The 18,686-nt window shown below is 44.5% G+C and overlaps 1 protein-coding gene across 2 annotated transcripts in view; it reads left to right on the forward strand.

Moving 5' to 3' along the window:
* Positions 1-18,686, forward strand: part of LOC117360019 — a 109,858-nt gene that overhangs the window by 67,569 nt on the left and 23,603 nt on the right. For both annotated transcript variants that reach the window (XM_033943562.1, XM_033943563.1), the window contains one exon: positions 13,627-15,209. In XM_033943562.1, coding sequence (XP_033799453.1) covers positions 13,627-15,209 — 1,583 coding nt within the window. The remainder of the gene's footprint in view (positions 1-13,626; positions 15,210-18,686) is intronic.

An 18,686-nucleotide genomic window follows, 5' to 3' on the forward strand; every position in this document is an offset into this window, starting at 1 on the left:
AAAAAGACCGGGGACTTGCGCCCCATTTTGGACCTCCGGAAGCTCAACAAGTTCCTGGTCCGGGAGAAGTTCCGTATGTTATCGCTTCCGGTTCTCTATCCGCTATTGGAGGAGGGGGATTGGATGTGCTCTCTGGACTTGAAGGAAGCGTACACCCATGTTCCGGTGCATGCCGCTTGCCGCAGGTTCTTGCGTTTTCAAGTCGGGGATTTGCACCTGCAGTATCGGGTTCTTCCCTTCGGGTTGGCGTCGTCCCCTCGGGAGTTCACCAAGTGTATGGTAGTGGTTGCGGCGGCCCTGCGCTCGCGGGGTCTACAGGTCTTTCCCTACCTGGACGATTGGCTGATCAAGGCCTCGTCCAGGGAGGGGGTTATCTTAGCGACCCAACAGACTATCAGTCTTCTGCAGAACCTGGGGTTCGAAGTGAACTTTCCCAAGTCTCAATTGTACCCGGCGCAGTCTCTCCAATTCATTGGAGCCGTGCTGGACACGGTTCGCCTCCGCGCTTTTCTCCCCACGCTTCGGCGGGAGGCTCTGCTTCGGTGGAGCCGCCACTGTCAAGGGCAGTCGGAGGTGTCGGCCCAGAGCATGATGATTTTGCTGGGTCACATGGCGTCGACGGTTCACGTCACGCCTTTCGCTCGCTTGCACCTACGGCTCGCGCAGTGGACTCTGGCGTCGCAGTGGCGGCAGGATCGCGATCCGGTGTCTTCCCGGATATCAGTGACTCCTTGTTTACGTCGATCGCTCCGTTGGTGGACCGGCTCTTCCAATCTGTCCGGGGGTTTGCTGTTTCTCGTTCCACCTCACAGCAAGGTCCTGACCACGGACTCCTCCGAGTACGCGTGGGGAGCCCATCTGGACGGCCTGAGGACGCAGGGTCTGTGGTCGGCAGAGGACCGCCGATGTCACATCAATGTGCTGGAGCTTCGCGCCATTTTTCTGGCCGCACGAGCTTTTGTCCACCTGCTGCGCAACCAGGTGGTGCTCGTGCGGACCGACAACCAAGTGGCGATGTACTATGTCAACAAACAAGGGGGTACGGGCTCTTGGCCTCTGTGTCAGGAGTCTCTTCGCCTTTGGGAATGGGCGATCTCCCAGAACATATTCCTGCGGGCGGTGTACATTCAGGGAGAGCAGAACCAGCTGGCAGACAAACTCAGTCGTCTTCTCCAGCCGCACGAATGGTCTCTGAACTCCCGAGTACTTCGCGAGGTCTTCGACCGCTGGGGAACTCCTCAGGTGGATCTGTTTGCCTCTCCGGAGACTCGCAAACTGCCCCTCTTTTGCTCTCGGATTTTCTCTCCGGATCGTCTCGAGGCGGATGCCTTCCTTCTCGAATGGGAGGGGAGGTTCCTTTATGCGTTTCCGCCGTTTCCTCTGATTTTGAGAACGCTGGTTCATCTCAGATCGACCGGAGCCTCCATGATCCTCATTGCGCCTCGTTGGCCCAGGCAGCCCTGGTTCTCCCTGCTTCTTCAACTCAGTACCAGGGAACCTCTACTTCTGCCGGTGTTTCCCTCTCTGCTGTCTCAGAGTCGGGGTTCGCTGTTACATCCCAATCTTCAGTCTTTACATCTGACTGCTTGGTTTCTCTCCCCCTGACTTCGATTCCAGTGTCTCGGTCCGTGAGGGAGATTTTGGAGGCCTCGCGCAAGGTCTCGACTCGGCTTTGTTATGCCCAGAAGTGGACCAGGTTTACGTCCTGGTGTTCTTTGAATCGTCTGGAACCGAGTTCGGTGCCTGTGTCTTCGGTTCTGGACTATCTATTGCATTTATCTGAGTCTGGCCTGAAGACGACTTCTATTCGGGTACATCTCAGTGCCATTGCTGCATTCCATCGGCACCTTGAGGGTCGTTCTCTCTCTCTTCATCCTCTGGTGACTCGTTTCATGAAGGGTTTAGTGAATGTCCATCCTCCTCTGAAACCTCCTCCGGTGGTGTGGGATCTTAATGTGGTCTTGGCTCAGCTGATGAAGCCTCCCTTTGAGCCCATTGACAAGTCGCATCTAAAATTTCTCACTTGGAAAGTGGTCTTTTTGATTGCGCTCACGTCTGCTCATCGGATTAGTGAACTGCAGTCCTTGGTGGCGGATCCTCCTTTCACGGTGTTTCATCATGATAAGGTGGTTCTTCGCACCCATCCAAAATTTTTACCTAAAGTTGTGTCTGATTTCCACCTCAATCAGTCTATTGTCCTTCCGGTGTTTTTTCCGAAGCCCCATTCTCATCCTGGTGAAGTGGCGCTTCATACGCTTGACTGTAAGAGGGCGTTGGCTTTTTATCTTCAACGCACCAAGTCTTATCGGAAGGTTCCTCAATTGTTTTTGTCCTTTGATCCGAATCGGTTAGGACACCCGGTTTCAAAGCGCACCTTGTCAAACTGGTTAGCTGCTTGTATTTCCTTTTGCTACGCTCAGGCTGATCTCCCGCTTTCGGGTCGAGTTACGGGTCATAAAGTCCGAGCGATGGCAGCTTCCGTGGCTTTCCTCCGATCCACGCCTATGGAGGACATCTGTAAAGCTGCCACTTGGTCTTCGGTTCATACGTTCACCTCCCACTACTGTCTGGACACTTTGTCCAGAAGCGACGGCCGGTTTGGCCAGTCGGTGTTACGTAACCTGTTTTCTTAATTTGCCATCCTCCCACCTGCCCTTTTTTGGTTGGCTTGGAGGTCACCCACATGTGAGAATATCATGCCTGCTTGTCCTGGGATAAAGCACAGTTACTTACCGTAACAGGTGTTATCCAGGGGCAGCAGGCATATATTCTCACAACCCGCCCACCTCCCCGGGGATGGCTTCTTTGCTATGATATGGAACTGAGGACCACGAGGTGGGGATGCGCCCTCTAGTGGGCAAGAAGGCTAGCACATGCGTGGTGCAGTGTGCAAACTTGAAACTTCAATCAAGTTTGCTTGAAAAGCTGTCCGCGCTGGGGCTCCGTAGATGACGTCACCCACATGTGAGAATATATGCCTGCTGTCCCTGGATAACACCTGTTACGGTAAGTAACTGTGCTTTTTGGAGTTTCCTGTGCTCTTTCCAGTTATCCCCGGTTTTGTCTTTTTTCCACTTCTGGAATGATTTTTTCTTGTCTCCTATTGCTTTTTTTTAATTCTTTTTGCATCCCTTTCTAAATCTGGGGATATACAGATTTTGTGCTTCTAGCACTGTGTCCTTGAATAGGGACCAGGCTTGCTCCACGGTCTTTGGGATTTTTTTTGAGCTGTTCCTAAGCTTCTTTTTCACCATTGCCCTCATTGCATCATAGTTCCCTTTCTTGAAGTTGAGCGTTGTCTGCTCTTACCACACCCTCTGGCAATGCGTTCCAGAGCCTAATTATTCTCTGAGTGAAAAAAAATTTTCTCCTATTGGTTTTTAAAGTATTTCCCTGTAACATCTTCAAGTGTCCCCTAATCTTTATAATATTTGATGGAGTGAAAAGTCAATCAACTTGTAGCAGTAAAATTTACAGTTAATGCTTAACATTGAACTTAACGTGCAGTAGCTAGCTCTGCATATTAAATTTTAAAGTGGCAACTTTTAGGGGTGTTTCCAGAATTTGCTATTTGTAGGCAATGATTAAATTTGAAAATCCATATGATACTATGCTTGAAGCTAGCACAGAAGAACTTATATCCTTATTCTATAAATGACGCCTAAAACTTAGGTGCCAAGAAGTATGGCGCTTAAGCGTGATTCTATAAAAGCCACGTGCATTGTATTGAATCATGCCTAGTGGCGCCTAAAGTGGGCTTAGGTGTTGATAGATGTCCTAATTTTAGTTCTTTTATGTCCCTTCCGGATTCCATATGTTAGGTGTTCCATCCCAACCCGCAATCCGGGAGTTGCAGAAATCTACAAACTTCTGAGCACATGCTCCACCCCCTTAGCCTGAGAGCTAGCAAACTTATCCATTTACAATTTCTGCAAGCCGTGCAGAAGTCTTTGCTGTTGTTCTACTTCTTTTTCTCATTTTTTTTCGCTTAAAGTTCATTTTCTCAATGGCTTCAGTATCTTGAGACTCCTTCCAGGTGGTCCCCTATCGGAGGAAAGGAGGCAGTCCCAAGGTGCCGGAGTGCTGTGGAGCCAGCCTGCTTTGTGCCACCATTTCTAGACTCGGGGGGGGGGGGGGTCTCTTTCCCTGGGAGTCTGCTTGCCGGTGACCTTGTCACGGGTTTCAAGTGCAGGCTGTATGTGTCTGGAGTGAAACCCACCCTGGTTTCAAGACGTAGGCTGCCTTTCCCACTCCAGACCGCATGGACAAGGATATGTGTGAGCTGAGGATGTAGTTGGTATCTGGCTGGCTGGCAGTTCGAAGATTTCAAGTCTGGATCCATTTGGAGCTGTTTCTGAGGCATAAAATCCTTTTCCTCCACTCTAATGCTGTTTAAAGCTGCTGACAGTCTGGTACTGCATAACTAATCTAATCTAATCCTTAGGTTTGTATACCGCATCATCTCCACGTTCGTAGAGCTCGACGCAGTTTACAGTAGGAGAAATAGGAAGGAACTACAACAAAGGGTTAGAGGTAGAAGTGTGAAGAAAATTTAGAGGACTTGGGATGCCAAGATATAAGAGTTTCCTTGATTCCTAAGTTGGAGGGAGACTTACATTTTTTGAGAAAAGCCAGGTTTTCAGATGTTTGCGGAAAACTTGGAGAGAGCTCAAGTTCCAGAGCTCAGTGATTTTGAAGTGGAGGGAGGTCCCTAGCTTTCCTGTGTGGGAAATGCCTTTTAGCGAGGGGAAGGATAGTTTTACTTTGTGGGAGGATCTGGTGGTATTAGGGTTTGAGGAATTCCAAGAAAGAGGGATAAAGGGAGGGAGAATACCATATTGGATTTTGAAAGTTAAACAGGCGCATTTATAGTAGACCCTGGCGATTATCGGAAGCCAGTGGAGCTTGGCCAGGAGCGGGGAGACATGGTCAAATTTACTTTTAGCGAAGATGAGCTTGGCCGCGGCATTCTGAATCTGTTGGAGTCTGTGGAGGTTTTTCTTAGTTAGGCTTAAGTAGATAGAGTTGCAATAGTCCAATCTGGAGAGGATGATGGATTGGACAAGGAGGGTAAAATGTTTTTGATGGAAGCAGGATCTAACTTTCCTTAGCATGTGAAGGCTGAAAAAGCATTTTTTTACCAAGGATTGGAGGTGGTCATTGAAGGACAATGTGGAATCAATGATGATGCCCAAGATCTTGCTCGAGAACTCAAGCTGCAGAGAGGAGCCAGAGGGTAGTGGGATGGAGGTGGGTAGGTGATCTAGTTTTGGACCGAGCCAAAGAAGTCTTGTTTTGGACTCAATTCAATTTCATTTGCACAGTGTGGGTCCAGGATTGTAGGTTCATTGTACAAGAGGATATGTTCTTAGACAGGTCGGTGAGGTTCGAATCGGTCTCGAGGAGGACGAGGATGTCGTCTGCATAAGTGTAAATTGTTTCAAGGGGGGATAAGTGGAGGAGTTTTAGGGAGGACATATAGATGTTGAAAAGGATAGGGGATAGTGGAGAGCCTTGCGGGACTCCACAATTCGGTTTCCAGAGGGAGGATGAGGTGCCATTCATGTTAACAATGTAAGAACGAGAGCGGAGGAATTTAGAGAACCAACCTAGGACTGTGGAGTTGATACCTATCTTAAAGAGTTGGTAAACAAGAATATCATGGTGAACAACGTCGAAAGCAGCGGAAAGGTCAAATTGTAGGAGGACGGCAAACTTGTTTCGAGAGTGAAGTTGTTGAACCCTTGAAATCAGGGAAGACAGTAGGGATTCGGTGCTGAAGTTAGGACGAAAGCCATATTGATAGGGTAAAAGAATAGAGAATCTCTCTAAATATGATGAGAGTTGGGAAGAAATGATAGACTCTAGCATCTTGGTTAGGAGAGGGATATTTGCAATTGGGCGATAGCTGGATGGTATGGAAGGGTCAAGGTCAGATTTTTTCAGTAGTGGGGTCAAGACGATATGACCCATTTCTAGGGAGAAATGGCCCAACTGAAGGGCAGAGTTTATGAGAATGGTGATAGAAGAAATAGCCTGAGCGGGAATGTTCTCGTATAGGTAGGAGGGGAATGGGTCCAAGGAGCAATTACAGGATTTCAGTTTGAGGCAGAGATTGAGGACCAGGGATTCAGATACGCGCTCAAAGGTGGTCCAGGATCTGTCAGCTGGGATAGGGTTGGAGACCATTAGGGTGGGAGTAGAATCGGTGGGCACTAGGGAGTTGTAAGAGACTGAAGGAGGGAAAGAGCATCTCAAGGAAGAAACCTTATCGTTGAAGAATTTTGCTAGAACATCGGCTGAGGGAGAGGAGGGGAGCAAGGTGGGGTCTCTTTTGGAAGTTAGGGAGCGCCAGATGTTGAATAACTGTAAGTAAACCTCCATTATCCTAGGACAAGCAGGCAGTATATTCTCATATGTGGGTGACATCCATGGAGCCCAATATGAAAAGTGAAATGTCACTTTAAGTTTTAAGAAACTTTGCGATAATATCGCACCGCACATTTGTGAGTGCCTTCCTGCCCGATGTAGGCTTGTAATTTCTCAGTTCTCCGCGGAGCAAAGAAGTACGTTTTTCTTGACTTCGTCCGATTAGCATTGCCTTTAACCCTTTGTGAGTTTTTTGTCTTTGACCATGGTTTCATTTTCTTTATTCTAACTTTAATAAATCTATTGTTTAAAAAAAATAATAATTTTGTTATTTTTCCCCACCCGGGCTTCTGCCTGAAGTGAGGCGATATTATTCTGGATTCCTCTCTCACTTTTAATGACCAGATAAATTCCTTAGCAAAGAAATGTTTCTTTAGTTTGCGCATGCTGAGGAAAGTCAGGGCACTATTTTATCAAGAACATTATTTATTACTGGTACAATCCACTGTGTTGGCCCAGTTGGACTACTGCAATTCTATTTTTGGGGATATTAAACAGGGCAGTTTAGATTGTCTTCAGTTAATACAGAATACAGTGGCCAAACTTATTTTTGGAAAGAGAAAGTACGACCATGTTTCCCCATTGCTGAGAAAACTCCATTGGCTTCCGGTCCATCATAGGATGCAGTTCAAGTGTGCATATGTGGTTTTCAAGCTCCTTTATGGAATATTTGACTCTTTGATTCCTCTTAGTGGGAATTCCTTTAGATCCTGCTATTCAAGAATTACAATAATTCACAAATTAGCATTTCCTTCTCTGAAAGGTATTAAATGCACTGGGAAGCTTAGTAAATCTTTTACTTTTAAATTGGTGAGAATTTGGAATGGACTTCCAGATTTTTTTTTAAGACTGGTAGATCAATTATTTCAGTTTTGAAAACGTTTAAAAACCTGGTTGTTTACACAATAGTTAATTTGATTTTAGCTGTCGTATAGTAATTTAAGCAATTCAACATACTTTTTTCTAACTTTTTCCATCTAATCTAACCAATTTCTGTTTTTTTATCCCATAGTATTTACTTGTTATGTTTCATTTTTTAACGAACTACCGAGTCGAGCTCCTTAGGGAATAGATTCAGTATATAAAATGAAGATTAGATTAGGCGGTATCTTTGTGTGTGGTTGGCCCTTTTGGCGGTCCTTCCTTTACTAGTTCTTTTTCGGAAGTTTGTTCCCACGCAGTCTCATCATTGAGTTTAATTTTGCTGATTAAATCTTTCCATCCATATCAAAGCCTTTGACGGGTTTTAAAAAGTGCTGTCGGTGCCAGTGGCCTATTTCCATAACTGACCCACATAGCTGGTTTTTACAGTGTTTAGGCTCTGAACATTGGGTAGATTCCTGTCTGTGTACAGAAAAGTTCACTTAAAGCACGCCAAATCCAACTGGAGAAGCATTTTGGTACATCGATGGACACCGTCAAGTGTTCCGACCACCCTTTATCGGCGGTATCATTATTGGTATCGGAGGACATTCCATCTTCAAGCAAGCTAGCTAAGAAGCCATCCTTTTCTCAACCAACGTCACAAGCTTCGACAGCATCGAGTCTCTCAATGCAGGCTAAAAAGCGACGCCAACGCTCCCTATCTCCCAGGTGTCTCCATCAGGGCATGACACCTCGCTGAGGTCATTCATCCCTAGACGCACTGCAACACCAAAGGTACCAGCTTTTGAGCCAAGGATACCAGTACAGTTGTTCAAGGAGCAACTGAAGGGGTTCTTCAAGAGGGAAATTGGTGACAAGTTTAAATTACATGCAACACCGTTGTTTAACATCGACTCCTTAGATACTGGTCCAGTCTGAACATAGCACCTCAAAGCCTCAGGGTACCGATCCCAGGTCTCTATCACAGTATTCGGCTAGTGGTCCATGACACTCGTCTTGAGACATCTATCCTCAGCCTCTCACCAATGCTCTTCATCTAAACAGTGTCAATCTTCAACGAGGCATCAAGGCTCTTTGAGGCATTCATCTTCAGCCAGACGCACAGCATAGAGATTTCATTGTTCAACTTTACATCACTCTCATACTTCCAGGGCTAAGAGACCTTCCTCTTCCTTGGACCAGTACCGTAGGCAATGGGAGCATCGTCTCGCTATTCTCCACAGGCCTCGTCCTATAAAGACATTCATGAAGTACTCTTAGTTGACTCTGACCTCTCTCGTCACTATACTGACTCTTGAGTATGAGGCCAGAATCGTATGGTATACCCTCGCATCCAGCTCCTCCTTCTCCAAGAAGGAAGTCTCCACTGGAAGGTCTGTCGTTTACAAAGTACATTAGATAGTTGGGCAAAGACCTTCCAGTCAAATTAAAGGTGGATACTGAGCCCAGAACAGAGCTTCTGGACTCTTTAGACCAGTGTTTCTCAACTCGGTCCCGGAGTACCCCCTTGCCAGTCAGGTTTTCAGGATATCCACATTGAATTTGCATTAACTTGATTTGCATACACCACCTCCATTATATGTAAATGCCTTTCATGCATATTCATTGTGGATATCTTGAAAACCTGACTGGCAAGGTGGTACTTCAGGACCGAGTAGAGAAACACTGCCTTAGACTATGACGAGCCACCTAAGGAGCTTCTTAAACTGCCATTACATAATCTGCTCAAGGAGGCCCTTTTTTGAAAATGGGGAATCCACTTTCAATCACTGCAGCCCCAAGGAAAATTGACTCCTTATAGGATAATTTCCTGTCTGGGATCTGATAAACTGCAGCTTCAACACCAATCACTGCTCGTTGAGTCAACCCTTAAGAAATCATCTAGTACCAGGATCTATGCCTCTGCACCACCAGGAAGAGAGGGGCGTACTATGGACAAACTTGGGCATCGCCTGTATCAAAATTCCATGTTGGCCAGTAGAGTATTGAATTACAACTTCTACATGTCCTTTTATTTTAAACATCTGATAAAGAAGTTGGCAGAGTTTGAGTGGAGGAGTGTGTGGCACAGTGTTTGAAGCTACAGCCTCAGCTCCCTGGGGTTGTGGGTTCAAACCCCGCACTGCTCCTTGTGACCCTGGGTAAGTCACTTAATCCTCTATAGCCCCAAGTACGTTAGATATATTGTGAGCCCACCGGGACAGACAGGGAAAATGCTTGAGTACCTGATTGTAAAACTGCTTAGATAACCTTGATAGGCGGTATATAAAATCCTAATAAACTTGAACAATATATATCTCTCAGAACATCTCGAGGACTATGAACACACTACTCATAGTCTGTTCCAGACTAGGAAGTACATGGCTATAACGGTGTTTGATGCTTTTGAGATGACATCTAGAGCATCCACCCTGTCATGGCTATGAGACACCTAGCTTGGCTATGTGTTTTGGACATGGTTATTAGTCTTCAAGATCGTCTAGCAAATATTCCATATCTAAGGAAAGAACATTTTGGGGATTGGGTAGAAGCAGCTACCTAGAAGCTCACTCAATACGAGCAGAGTTGGAGTTCGCACAATAGGGCGAAAACTAAATCGCAGCCAGCTAAAGCAGCTCCAAGATCAATACCCTACTCATATAAGAGACTATACCCTGTGTTTTCCTCTGCTGCTAAACCACCTCCTCAGAAGAAGCAAAAAACAACAATGGCCTCAAAAGTCTCAGACGTCAGCCTCGCAAAAATCAATGCAGTCTTTTGACGTGCTGCTAGAGAGCATGGCCAGTATTCTACCTTCTCAACCTCTTCCTCAACTGATCGGAGGTCGATTACAGCTATGCAATCAGCGTTGGACTCTCATAACAACAGATGCATGGGTCATCAAAGTTGTCAAGGACGGTTACTCTCTTCATTTCGAGTCAATCCTCCAAACTAAATGCCATAGAAGCAGTTTCTGCTCAAAAAAATCAGGAGTTCTACTCCAGATATTTCCTAATTCTGAAAAAGATGGGAGGTCTTCATCCTATACTCGACCTCCACAACCTGAACAAATATCTAGTCAAAGAACGGTTTTACATGCTATCTCTGGGAACCTTATATCCCCTGCTAGATCAAAACAACTGGCTATGCTCTAAAGACCTCAAAAAGCTTACACACACATATCCTTTCCTCCCTTCTCAGAGAAAGTTCCTATAATTTCAGGTAGCTTATCAACAGTTTCAATACAAAGTTCTGTCATTTGGCCTAGCACCTTCTTAGAGTCTTTACCAAATGCCTCGTAGTGGCAACAGCAAATTTTTATCTTCACGGATTACAAGTATTTCTGTATCTGGACAATTGGCTAATAAAAGCTACCTCAGGAAGTACTTTCCATCACACAACGTCTCTTCAGCAAATAAGGTTCGAAGTCAACTTTTCAAAGTCTCAACTACAACCCTCTCAAAGACTGCAATTTATAGGAGCCCTTCTCGACACTGTTCAGCTACGGGCTTTCTTTCCTCAACTGAAATGGGACTCTTGCCAATCAAGTTTCATCTAAAAACCATTTCAGCCAGGCAGATGATGCAGCTTTTTTCCCTTTTTCTAATAAGCAACCTACCAATTAAAATAGTATCATCACTAAAATTACTAGGAGTCACTATTGATGACAAATTCTCATACCATGAACATATCAGCAATGTGGTAAAATGCTGTTTTTTTCGCTTGCGCCTAATCCGTTCGATGTCTAAATTTCTGGAACCTAAATCATTGAATATTTTAATACACTCTTTGGTCATGTCCAAATTAGACTATTGTAATTCACTCTTATTAAACATTACACAAAAAGAAAAAAAAGTCTACAAATAATACAAAATACTGCAGTTAAAATCATTCATAATGGCAAAAAATACGATCACGTAACACCCTTTTTAATAGACTCACACTGGCTCCCGATTAATCAACGAATAACCTATAAAATATCACTTCTAACTTTCAAAGCTCTACTCAATAATGAACCTTTATTTATAGATCAACTATTAATTCCATATAGCTCGTCCCGAGCATTAAGATCAACTGCTTTAGGAACACTTACTGTACCTTCTCTAAAGATCATCGGAACCAGACGTCACGACATATTCTCAGTCATGGCTCCCCTTACTTGGAATGCCCTTCCTTTATACATTAGAGAAACCAAAGACCTGAACTTATTTAAATCTAATCTAAAAACTTTCCTTTTTAAAACTTCTTTTAATATTTAAAACCTTCTCACTTAGTACTATTTTTTAATCCTTTTTTTTAATTTTTTTTTTTTTTTAGCAATTTTAAATAATTTCTATTTCTTTTTTTCTCAACTTCTCTCAATATGACTTTTTAAACCCCCAACCCTAATGTTTTTTCCTCTTTCATATTTTCCATTTCTTCTCCTCTGAGAAACGCAATATGTAACTTTAACCTACTTTATCCCTTCCCATTGTTTCTCAAGTTTGTCAGTATTGTCTGTCTGAAGTTTTTAAAACTATGTATAGTATTTCTTTTTAATTGTTGCTCGCTTAGTACAAAATAGGCGATTTATCAAAATCAATAAAACTTGAACTTGAAACTTGAAACTTTTGGGGGACATGGCATTGACAGTTCATGTTACCCCTCTGGTGAGACTTCACCTCAGACCAGTTCAATGAACCCTAGCTTCTCAGTGGTCTCAGGCTCTCTACCCCTTCTCTCAGAAGATTTCAGCTACTTTGTCCGTTCATCAGTCTCTTCAGTGGTGGATGGAACCGACTAATCTCTCCAGGGGTCTACTGTTTCACATTCCGCCACATCAAAAGGTACTTGCTACAGATAGTCCTCAGGACTAAGCTTCCTTAATGGACTTAACCATCAAGAAGGTGTTTTTGGTGGCGATCACCTCCAACTGGAGAGTACCAGAATGTCAGGCTTTGTCCTGAAGAGATCCTTTTCTTAGTATTACGGATTCATGCGTAACCTTGCGCATAGTCCCATCTTTCTTGTCAAAAGTGATTTCCAGCTTCCATTTCAACCAGGAAGTACACTTGCCGGCCTTCACACCCTCTGGTTTGAGAAAACATGATCGGGTGTTAAAATCATTGGATTTGTGCAGACTCTTGCTGTGGTATCTAGAAGTTACAAATCAGTTTCAGTTGTTTGATACCTGTTTGTGCTGGCTGGAGCAGCCTGTATAGGTCAGCCAACATCAAAAGCAATACTTTCAAGATGGATCTGTATGGCTATTTCTTCTGCCTATATCGGAAGTGAAAAACATTCACCCATATCTGTAAGGACACATATCATGAGGCATTACCTCCTCATGAGTAGAATCCTTTGTGCTTTCCCCAGAAAAGAGATGTAGAGCCGCAACTTGGTCTTATCTGCATATGTTCACACAGTTTTATAGAATGGACATGGCAGCCAAACAGGACTCCACATTTGAATCTTCGATTCTGGTGGCAGGCTCATCTGTCCCACCCTAAACTTGAGTGATTGCTCTGTTACGTCCCACAGGTTCACGAATAGAGTATTGTACTAGAAGGAAAGATTAGGTTATTACCTCGATAATCTTCTTTCTAGTAAACAACACTATTCCAGAAGCCCACCTTGTTAGCTGTGAATTTGCCTGCTTCAATAAGATCTCAGAATTCAGACTTCTTGGGTTTTTGTTTTTGGTCCAGCCTTAATGAGAATAGAGGCAGTGGCTACCGCGTTGAAGTCTTCAGAGGATATCTGTACAAATCTCCCACACTCTTAGTGTTTAAGTTGATGACTTGTTTGTTTTTCACCTTGTTATATATTGCAAATGTTTGAATTTGGTTATGTTTGATGATATGAGCAGAAAAGACATGTTTATCGGGGAGTGTCCCTGTACCCCCCCCCCCCCTCTTCTGTTTCCTCTCCAGGGCTATCTGCTTTGTTACTAACTGAAGAGTTGAATGACAGCCCAGATGTAAGGGAGGAGGAGCAAAAGGAATGCAAATGAAGCTCCCTAATAGAGTTCTTGCGAGAAGAGACTACCCACAGGTTCAGGAATAGAATGTATGTCTACTAGAAAGAAGATTATCGAGGTAAGAACCTAATATTTCCATGGAACTTCATATATTTCTTCTCCATCTTTATTCTATGGATACTGGATAAAGGAATTATGGGAGAGAGGTTTCTTTTGTAATATAAGTTGTATGCTGATTCATTTTACTGTTTTCAGTCCCAAATATACATGCAGGATCTTTTCATTCTTGTCTAAAGTGGGGGCAGTTGTGCACTGAGGTCTTGAATGTACAAAAAATCAATTACTATAATTTCTGCTTTCTTTTTCATCTGTAGGTAACCGAACAGATTCCTCAAAGAAGTATCTGCACAATTGTCTTCATGACGCTCCGCATTCTCCATCTAATGCTGAGATGATCAGTAAAATGAGAAGCTTTATTAGCAGGCACAAGAGATCACTGGAGCCACATACTTATATGTCATCTGATGGCAGGTTTCACCACTCCAAAGATGAACTATATGCGATGCATGATAGAACCAGAAATCTATGTGAAGTCCAAATGTCTGACACTTTTAGTAAAACCTCTTTGGAAACAGCATCTGATACATTAGAACTGAATGATGTCACACTTGTTGACTTGTACCCAGGCATGATACAATCAATGAGTAGGTTAATGGAATTTGCTTGTAAGAAACGGGCTGCTGATGACATAGTTAAACATTATAAGCGTAGTATTTGGAATGTTAACAAGATGAAATTAAATATCACCAAGGAGAGGTTAAGAGATTTCCATCCTGTGAAGTCAAGGCAGAGAAAGCCCTACATATCTCCTGATGGATCAAAAAGCAAAGAAATATCTCAAGGAGATTGTTTGAATAAAAGCAGCAGAACTTTACCTGAAGGTCAAAATCTGAAACAAAGTTGGTCTGATTCTGGGGCAGATTATAGCATAACCCTTAATGCTATGGCCAGTGGACTAGAGCATTCAGAAAGTCGGCAAATTAATGCATCTCTTCAACCATCCCAAGTAAAAAAAGATTCAAGTGTTGCTTGTTACAGAGCCACTAATGCTTTGGAAAAAAGAATAGGAAGCTGGGGGAGTCCACAAGCTACTGCACACTTTCTTTCTGTCAGGCAGAATACATCTCCAAAGACTACATCTGTTCTGATGGAAAAAACCTATATAGTGCAAAGCCCTCATCACACATCTAAATCATGGGGGCTTCCAGAAAGAGACAGAAGTAGAAAACAGTTTGAATCATCCCCTCAGCAACAGTCATCTGTAACACATTCCATAGGATCCAGTTCAAGACCTTTCATTTTGGAAAAAGGGAACATTCAAACTTGCAGTCCATTAAAAACTTTGACTGAAAAGAATGTAAATGATAAGTTTGGCCTTACATACTCTTTAGTCAATCTTAATTCAACATTTCTAAGTAATTTGGTTGAGGACTATAACTCTTTCAAAAGTGTTCCTTTACAGCGCAGGCATTCCTGTTCTGCAGTACCCATTAAAAAAAGTCCAGTAAAAACGCCTCTGGGAACTGAGGATATGTTTAGCGAACTGTATAGGAAGCTAGTTTTAAAACAACATATATCACCTCTTGATAAAAGAAGAATTTTGAACTCAAGAAGACTTGAAGCCATACACAGCTCTAAAATTGTAGATGCTCTTGTCAGTTCACCTTTGCAGAAAAGGGTTAAAAGGACAGCTGATTTTTACAGTGATGATGATTTTTCTATGTCTGATTTGAAGAGATCAAGGAATGTCCTAGAACATTTTACATCTAATTCAGGGCATCACCAACCTTTCACTGAAACAAATGCTAATCAATATGACCTAACATCCTCGCTGAACATTACTAAAAACATAGATACGTACAGCTGGAAGTTTCAAAGAATGATGCCAGAATATCCTGTAAGAATTTTTTTTTCTTCTGATTGGTTTAGTTTGAGGCTGTAACTGGTCCTGAGTGTTTGAAATGGGTAAAACTCTGAGAACAGGCAGGATACCATAGTCCCACACGCGAGTGGTGTCATCTGATGGGTCCCTTGGTGAAAACCATTCTTCAGCTTGTTCACACAAATCTTTTGAGCATGTTGCACTACATAATGCGCACATCTCACCTCCACAGTCGCATGGGACCTAGCCAATTGCCATTTCTTTATCGTCCCTCCAGACCGATACAGCACAGATGGGTTATAACACACCTTTACCAGTAGGTGGAGACTGAGACACAAACTTTTGGCTGTAGTATAAGTGGGCTGTGGAGTCCCAAGAACAATTAGTCTGTTCTCAGTCTCTAGCAGGTAGAGGTGGTAAGCCTGTGCAGTCTTTACCTGGCCTCCTTATCCCCCAATTTTTTTCTTTAGAAGTGCCTTAGCTGTAAGCCTTGCCACCAACTATAGGCAAGGCATACAGCTAAGGCAGTGGAGTCTGTTCAAATTAATTTAAAGTTGTGTTGGAAAAAAAAAAGTCCTGAGGCAATGCCGGTCTGAAGGGAAGCCTTCCGTGGAGAGGATGCGGTATATAAACTTAAGGTTTAGTTAGTTCAAGTAAGGTTAATTGAATTTTATTGCTAACCGGCACTTTATTTTCCCTTGTAGTGGTTTTCACAATGAGCACTTTTAAGAAATTTAAAAAGTGCTCCAGGTGTGCAGTTGATGCGGCCAGCGTGTGCACAGAGTGCACCAGCTGCCACGAAGAGGAATCAAGTTTCAAGTTTATTAACTTTTTAATATACCGACCATCACCAAGTATCTGGCCGGTTCACAATAAAATTTATACAGAGGAAAAAAGAAAAAGAAAAAATTTAAAATATAAAATGTAGTGGGTGAACATTAAAGACATAACTTGACTAACATGAAAGTGAGAATATGAGGGAAAGGGGGGGGGAAGTTACATATTTTGGAGAAGAGAGGGAAATAGTGGGGATAGGGAAAAACAAATCCTCATCTGCTTCGGGTGCCGGCAAGCAGGGTTCCCCTTCACGTGTTCACCACTCATCAACAGCAGGCAGTGAGGAAACATGGTCTTCTCCTACTGCCCACACAGGGATTTCCCCAGCCACCGACGATCAAGGAAATAAGGTTTCCCTTACCACCAATAGTACTGGGGACTCTGTTTTTGCAGCTGCCGGCTTGCCTGCTTTAGCGGCTGGGTCTGTTCAGGACTCTGTCGCTACAGGCCTTGGGGATTTTTTTGGTGGGCTTTTTGCTGGTTTTGGCGGGAAGTTCCACCATCTTGTATGTAGCCTCGGGTCACCTTCCCCCTGTCTTAGAGGGACAGGAACAGGTTTCTGCTGGGTCTCCTGCCTTGGCAGTGAGTCCTTCTTTGCCGTCAAGGGGGTTTACCCCAGATTTTATTTTGGCACTATACAAGGCATACTTGCAGGCAGCCGAGGGTCCTGTTTATTCCCTGGGGGGTCTCTGGTTTTTTGGGGTGGGGGTTTTTGCCTTCCTTATCTACCCCCATTCGGCCCCCCTCGGCATCGGCTGCGGCCAGTCCCCCCCCCCCCATCTTCATCCAAACGACTGCGGTTTTCATGGAACGAGGATTTTTTGTTTGGAGATGCGTTTTCTCCTGATGAGGACCTCTCCCCTGATGGGCCCCTTGTTGGACCTCCAAGATCCTCTTGGGGGGGGACGGATGATGCTGAAGTGTGTTTGCCAGAGACACTGGCTGACAAGTATGCATCGGTTGTGCACATTTTTTAGTGGGAAGAGCATCAGGAGCTTATTCTTCAGGTTTTGCCAGTTTTGCCCTTGTGTGGTGGACTCCGTACTTCGGGGGATCCGGGCAGCCTCCCATTCTTTTCCTATGCATCAAGATATTCAGGATGTGGTACATGCGTGGTAGAAGTTGCCAGACGCATCCTTTCATTTGGCACCCTTTCATTTGGTCCATGGCTTGGCTTTATCCCATTCCTCATGGGGATAGGGATACCTTTAAATCTCCTGTGGTGGATGTGGTGGTTTCAGATATACGCGCAGGCATATGGTGCCAGTTGAAGGCTGCTTGGCTATGCGTGACTCTCAGAATTGTAAGTTGAAGTCTTTTAAGCAAAGTTTTGACGTAACTCCCTTGACGGTCCAGGCAGCAATTTGTTGCGGTCTGGTGGACCAGGCTTGTTTGCAGTGGTCTGAGCGAGTTCATGACCGTGAGTCTGATGATTGGTCCTTGGTGGATCAGGAGGTAGCTAAGATTAAGATTGGTACTGCTTATCTTTTGGATGTTGGGGGCTTCGGCCAAGTCCTTGGCTCTCGGAGTGGCTTCTCGCTGTACCCTGTAGCTCGTGGTTGATAGGTGGATGCTTAGTAAATTTCCTTTTCAAGGCTTTTTCTTGTTTGGCGAGGATTTGGACAAGCTGGTTCAGGCCTTGAGTGACTCTAAGGTGCCCCGTCTTCCTGAGGACCATCCTTGCCTGCCTTTATGGGGTGGCGTCACCTGGGGGCATTTGCATGATTTTTGTTGATATAGCCCTGGTCGGGGAGGGGGTGGATTCTTTTCTTCCAGGGGCCATTTATTTCAGCACATGCAGTCAGGATGCCAGCTGGGAGAGTCGTAACTCCTCTTGAGGTGCCTCTGTTGCCTACCCGGCCCAATGATTCCTTGCGGACCCTCCCCCTGGTATTGGTGGGCACCCAGTTGCATGGGTTTTAGCAGGGGTGGGCCGAGATCACAATGGATCAGTGGGTCCTGGAAATGATTCGGGATGGTTATGCTCTGGAATCTTCAAAGCCCTTGCCAGGTCATTTCCTCTCTTCTCCTTGTCAGGCTGCTTGGAAGAAGAGGACTTTTCGTCAAATGCTGCAAAGGTTGCTCGACCTCAAAGAAGTGGTTCCAGTGCCTCCTTGGGAGGTTCACACCGACATTTACTTTGTGGTGCCCAAGAAAGAGGAGTCTTATCGGCCCAATTTGGATCTGAAAGGTGTTAACAGGGCACTCCGGGTTATGTCTTTTCGCATGGAGACCCTGAGAGCTGTCATTCTGGTGGTCTAGCCTGGGAACTTTCTGACTTATCTCGATCTGACGGAAGCCTACCTGCATGTTTCGATTCGGGCCTCTCATCAACATTTCCTTTGCTTTGCAATTTTGGGACAACACTAACAGTACTTCTTTTTGGTCTGGCCACAGCTTTGTAGACTTTCACCAAGATTATGGTTGTGGTGTTGGCGGCAGCCTTATATAAGGAGGGCATTCTGGTTCATCCCTATCTGGATGACTGGTTGATTTGAGCAAAGTCCTTTCAGGAGAGCTCCCAGGTTATGACTCGGGTTGTGGAGTTCCTGCAGTCGCTAGGATGCGTGATCAACTTGTCCAAAAGCCGGATGGCTCCTTCTCAGCGCCTGGAGTATCTCAGAGTTCTCTTTGACACCTGCCCGGGGAAAGTCT

The sequence above is a fragment of the Geotrypetes seraphini genome, chromosome 4, assembly GCF_902459505.1.
Source record: "Geotrypetes seraphini chromosome 4, aGeoSer1.1, whole genome shotgun sequence".
NCBI classification, from domain to species: Eukaryota; Metazoa; Chordata; class Amphibia; order Gymnophiona; family Dermophiidae; genus Geotrypetes; species Geotrypetes seraphini.